Source organism: Seriola lalandi, unplaced genomic scaffold, assembly GCF_002814215.2.
Source record: "Seriola lalandi dorsalis isolate HSWRI2012SDOR001 ecotype SW California unplaced genomic scaffold, Sedor1 jcf7180002054907, whole genome shotgun sequence".
Taxonomy (NCBI): Eukaryota; Metazoa; Chordata; class Actinopteri; order Carangiformes; family Carangidae; genus Seriola; species Seriola lalandi.
The window spans coordinates 420,541-426,162 of NW_019525459.1; the positions used below are offsets into that span (position 1 = coordinate 420,541).

Here is a 5,622-nt window from a genome sequence, read left to right on the forward strand (position 1 = left end):
TTGGAAGACACTGTATTTTGGTTATTTGCCAACACAACTTAAAACCTGTTGTCAGTATTCTATGTCAAATTGATGTTGGCAATAGATATTGTTCAGACATTGAATTTTTGTACCCGATGTTGCAACTTACATTCAACCAAGCTGCATGGCTGCAGGGCTAAGAGTTCAATATCATCCGCACAACGCAATAAGCGATCCCTGGTTGCTTTTCTATAAGGATGGTAGAAAATCAACCAGGGATTGCTATTTCCTGGTTTAAGGATATGACCTTGGATTTAATTGCTGACATGTTTGGAAGACTGTATCAAAAGAAAAGTGCTACCAATTGAAATCATTGGTTTTAAAACTGTGTAATTTGGTTTGGAAATAATAATAATAATAATAATAATAACCTTATATATTTATATAGCACCTTTCAAAACAAAGTTACAAAGTGCTTTACAATAAAGACAGAAATGCAAATAATAAAATCCAAACTAAAATATTTATTTTCGGTATGTGAAGACACTTGAAGACAAGAGTTCGTGTTTTAGTAGACAAACATGTCGCTCTTACTGTAGACATTAGAAGGATTTGACAGAACTAAATTCAAAAAATTCAAAACAGGATACAAACCGACTATCAGTCCTAAATCGTCTCATAATAAATGGTTTAACAGTGATCAGCTACTGAATCAGATTGTTAGTAAAACAGACACAAATCAGGAGCCTGTTTTTTTTTTATCTTTATAAGTTTTTCAATTTCATGTGCTCTTTGATTATATTCAGTGAAACTATATATTTTTTTATGTTTGGTGAGAAATTAAAGAAAGTAATCAGATCTAATATCACACCCAGAATGCATTTCTCACATTGGAGATGGTTTGTACTGGTCACACTTCTCTCCAGTCAGGTGATAGTCACAGGTAAGAGTGTACTGGACCTCGAAGCCGCCTCCATCCACCTTGCAGGTGAAGCTTTGTGTCCCCTGGCTCAGGTCCATCCAACATGATCCCAAGAGGTCATCGTAAAACTCATCCTGGTCCCAGATCTGGACCGTCAACCATAAGTTTGTGTCCACCTACATTAAAATCAATAAAAATACCCTTGATGAGTTTGAATCCACTATGAATCAGTTCATAATTGCCCCATTTAAATAATTTATTTCTCATTTATTTATTATTGCAAACTTTATTCTTCATTTATGTTGAACTGGATGTTTGTTTTTAGACACATTTCATACTTTGCATGTGCAGCTCATCTGGTGTCCTCCGAATAAAAGTGTCAAGGTTGTGCTAGCTTAGCATTTAATATTAACTGGATGCATACCAACTGATCACTCTCTATTAATATTACATTATTACCTATAATAATTATACAGTTATACAGTTCTTTCCAGGAAATTTCTTAGAAGATTATTTGGAAATAAAATTGAATTTATAGACCTGTAAAATAAAGCATTATCCCATTCATTCTCATATCTGGAAGATGCAATATGTAATCGATGAATATACAGTACATTATTTACAAAATGCTTAATTTAGACTTTAAAAGGCCTGTTGTTGCCAGTGGCTCCACAAGCTGTAGGTTGAAGTTTTAGAAGCTTTATGTTTGGCATTTTTGTAAATCCCATTTTATATTTTTGTAAATGGTAATTCAGTAAGTGGAAGCTCTTGCCTAAATATGAATCAGAGCTAAAGGCCAAATGATGGGATTAAACTTTTCTAAATGTAAATCGCTGCCCTTCGAGGTGATTTGTAAAGAGACCATTTGTAGTTACCTTGCCGAATGTCAAGTGTTCATTCCAGTTAGGATCATTTGAATAGATCACATTAGTCGTGTGGCTGATGTCACCGTAGTACACTTTAGCATACCTGTCATTTGGCAAAAACAAGAAAGAGCAAAGGCACCAATTCATTCATATTTGTTTTTTATACATCATATTCACAGTACCCACTCTCTCAGTACCTCTGAATCTCAAGATAATTCTATACGTACGCTTCAGTCGTGCTGAAAAAATCTCCACACAGACCCCAGCCTTGGATGTTGGTCACTACCAGTGTTCCCCTCCAGGCCTGCTGAGGACAGCACTGGGAATCCAGGTTAGGGATGCCGCTCCCGCAGGACATCTGGCTGTTTGGCCTCCTTACACCATTGTCTTTTATGTAGTCCTCAATGGCCTGCTTCAGCTGTGGCCTTTTTGGTGCAAGTTCATGCAGCGGTATCAGGAAGTACTCAACAACATCAGGATGATCCTTGAGAGTTTTCATCCAATTCAGGTATCCCAGGGAGTCGTTACGATCGATTGCAAACTCCCCCACCCAACCTCTGCCTCCTATCACCTCTGTGTGGTGTTGGTGGAGACCCGACCTGTACGAAGTTGTGACGTCCCGGTTCTGGAGGAATTCTCTGCAAGACTTGCTGAGACTGGATAAACTGATCTTCCCCAGGCCTACACTGATACCCATCGATAAGCATTCGTTCATCTAGAGGACAGGAAGGGAAAGCAGATGTTGTTCATGGTACAGGGTGTATGTGTTTCTCCAATAAACATGGTCTAGCGTTTATAAAGGAAGTTAAATATTATTTGTCATCTGTTTAAATGCATGCTAAAATTGTTCATGACAAAACTATTATCTCTGGGGCAGATGTTTTACCCCTATAATCACTAAGTCATGTCCTGCTTTGAGCTACCAAGCCAGTAAAATAGCTAATTTTATTTTGAAGAGTGAGAAAAGGTAAATGTAGGCCTACCTGTGTAAATACAGTGCATAAGTGGGCTTCTTAGAGTTATCTGCCTGAATTAGCTTAATTTCTAATGGTACTGAACATGAAGGCATGAAAGAGGCTATTGTAAGTTTTGCTATTGCTACATAGCCACTGTTAGCATTAGCAGCTGTTTACTTATGAGTCTCAAAGAAACGTTGTGAGTTCAGCATCAAACTTCATTCCTTTACTCGCCAAGAGCTGTCTCCGGAGGTGGAAAGCAATGCTAAAGTTGATTCTTGTTTTGCTTGTATTTCTATCAGTTCTTTTCTTCTACAGAAGTTAGCATGCTAACCAGCTAGCTCCCATCTCAACACCAACTCTAACTGTAGCCTCCAGTCTGCCCTGAAGAAGTAGCTGCTCAGAGGATGTATTATACTCTCTTGTATAATCTTATATAACCTTATATAATATCTAAATGTAAAACAAATGGCTAAAAGACAAAAAAAAAGACCTTTTATTGCTCTTTGGTGGACGAGCTGTGTTATGAAGGCAAATTTATCTCCAACATAACTTTGGCATTTTTGTACAGCAAGATCTTGTTACTTACCTCCCAACACGTGTGAAGATGTGTAATAAACTAATATTGACCGCAGGTTTATCAGCCATGCCGTCATTCTGTGCTAAACTTAAAATCATGTAATTTCTGGCAGCTCTTGAAAGCAGGATACGTATTCAGGTTACTTTTGGCTGCATGTACCTCTAACGAAGAGAACCGATTCAGGGAGGACAAACAGGTGCGTGCAGCTGTGACTCGCCTCAGTCGGCCCCCAAGATAAACCTGAAATAAAGGACGATGTTGATGACACAAAGAAAACGTGATGTCATTTGTTTTTCATGACATAGAGAACTGAAGTCATGACGTCACATCTGGGCTAGCTTCTGTTCCACCAACTTCTGCTTCCCAGTGTAATCTCTTATTCAGCATTTCTTTCATCAGCACTTTCTAAAAAAAAAAATTAAGGCTGTTCCTGGAGCTTACTGTGCATTTCTAGGACAGGCTGACATCTTTCATATCACTTACTATTAGAAATCAAAACCTTTGTGATTTTAACAAAGTTAAAACAATGATTACTTTGTGAGCACAGAAAAAACAAACAGCTACAAACTACAGCTCCCTTGACAATTTACAAATGTGGCAGCACGGGCATTTGGCTTTGTCCATAGAACTCATCAATGGTGTCTTTTAAAGTAATTTTCTTAACTTTTTTAGCTGTAATATCCTCTGTGTCCCCTTAATTACTCAGATACTGGGTTTCTGAAGATATTAAATCGTTTTTTTTGTTTGTTTGTTTTTAAAATAATGTCTTTTTCTAAATATGTGCAGTGAAACACAACATAGATTTGATTAAGGTTATATTCCAAAGATGGATTTTTAGTTATTACCTCTGTAAGAAATGAGAATGGATTATGAGTTTATTAGTTTTTTTTAACATGAACAAAACCCAGAAGTTCTGGTTTCACTTTCTATAAGAAAATAAAAGTAGTGTGTGTGTGTGTGTGTGTGTGTGTGTGTGTGTGTGTGTGTGTGTGTGTGTGTGAGAGAGAGAGAGAGAGAGAGAGTGGTGTGTGACCTTGTAGATATAATGTGTGCCGTAGGTCTCTATGAGCCGTCTGTACCGGGCCTTGGTGTAGGGCCTGTAGCTAGTGGGCAGCAGATCCAGATCCCTGCTGAACTCAGTGCTGAGGATTGGTTTGGTTGGCACACGGTAACTAAAAACACAAAGAAACAGCACAGTAATTGAACTGTGTCAACTGAAAGTCTGACCTTCTGTGGTGCTGCAGGAGTCTGCATCCTACCTGTAATGGCTGCAGGTGATTTTGTGTAGGCTGAAGGTGTAGCGGTCCTCTTTGCTCCTTTCTGTAGCAAACTTACAAGCAGAGGAGCATGATCCTCCCAGCGTCAGGTGTGCCGTCACATTCTCCTGTAAATCTAGGCCAGACTGATTAAAAACAACAACAAAAAAGACATCAGACATCTATCAAGTTACAAAAATTATAATATGATATTTCCTTGCAAATTTCTTTCCAACAGTGTCTGTGAGATGTGTCCTACCTCCCAGGTGCTGCTCTCCTGAGAAGTGTATTTCGTAATAAGCAAACTGTGGACAAAATCACAGAAATGCAGAAATGATCAATGATCATCTCTTTAATTTCTTATGTTTATTTTTTTTCTATTGAGGATATTAATAAATAAACAGTGAATATAACCATCGTTTTCCTTAACGGCGCAGAATATTTAAAGAGTTATACCGTCAGCAGGATCATTTGTGGTAGTGGTGTGCGGATCAATACTGCAATATCGATAGGCTACTAACGATTCCAAAAGTTTCTGTTCTGGGATTGATTCTAACATTGAAAGATCGATACCTTAACTCATGTTCACTGTGTCTTTTATCATCAACAGGGACACAGTAGAGAGTAACAACGCTATCACCGGGATCATATGAACCACGGCTCTATAAATACATGAGCCACTGACCCGGGCGTTGACTTTGATGATGGCCGAATGAAAACATAGTCATGTGTGAAACTCCTTAAGACAAAAAGTGTGAATCTGGAATATTTTGTAAATAGACAAGTGTTTTCAAGGGAGTCCGATTCAGATGCTGAAGTGTCAATTAACAGGCAAATTTTTTTTTCATGCAATACACATAAAATAAACAATAAAAAAAAAAAGGCAGGTGTGGCTTAATTAATAATTGGGACCCCAAGTAACTGATGTGGAAGACAAGAAGTTTAGCATACTCTGATGGGTAACACGCATGTGTTGCGCCGTAGACATAATAGATAACGCATGTGCAGGAAAAATATATTTTAATTCCATTTTGTCCAGAATATATTTAATATTTTGATTATTGTTTTGCTCGATTTCAGT

General features: G+C 37.8%; 1 protein-coding gene across 1 annotated transcript in view; it reads right to left on the reverse strand.

Annotated features, from left to right (window-relative positions):
• Window positions 1-465: 465 nt before the first annotated feature.
• LOC111672972 (perforin-1-like) overlaps window positions 466-5,622 on the reverse strand; it is an 8,866-nt gene continuing 3,709 nt past the window's right edge. The window contains exons 4-10 of the mRNA XM_023430568.2: window positions 4,801-4,846; window positions 4,545-4,687; window positions 4,319-4,457; window positions 3,445-3,525; window positions 1,977-2,464; window positions 1,759-1,852; window positions 466-1,059 (exon numbers count right to left, since the gene is read on the reverse strand). Coding sequence (XP_023286336.2) covers window positions 847-1,059; window positions 1,759-1,852; window positions 1,977-2,464; window positions 3,445-3,525; window positions 4,319-4,457; window positions 4,545-4,687; window positions 4,801-4,846 — 1,204 coding nt within the window. The 3' untranslated portion in view covers window positions 466-846. The remainder of the gene's footprint in view (window positions 1,060-1,758; window positions 1,853-1,976; window positions 2,465-3,444; window positions 3,526-4,318; window positions 4,458-4,544; window positions 4,688-4,800; window positions 4,847-5,622) is intronic.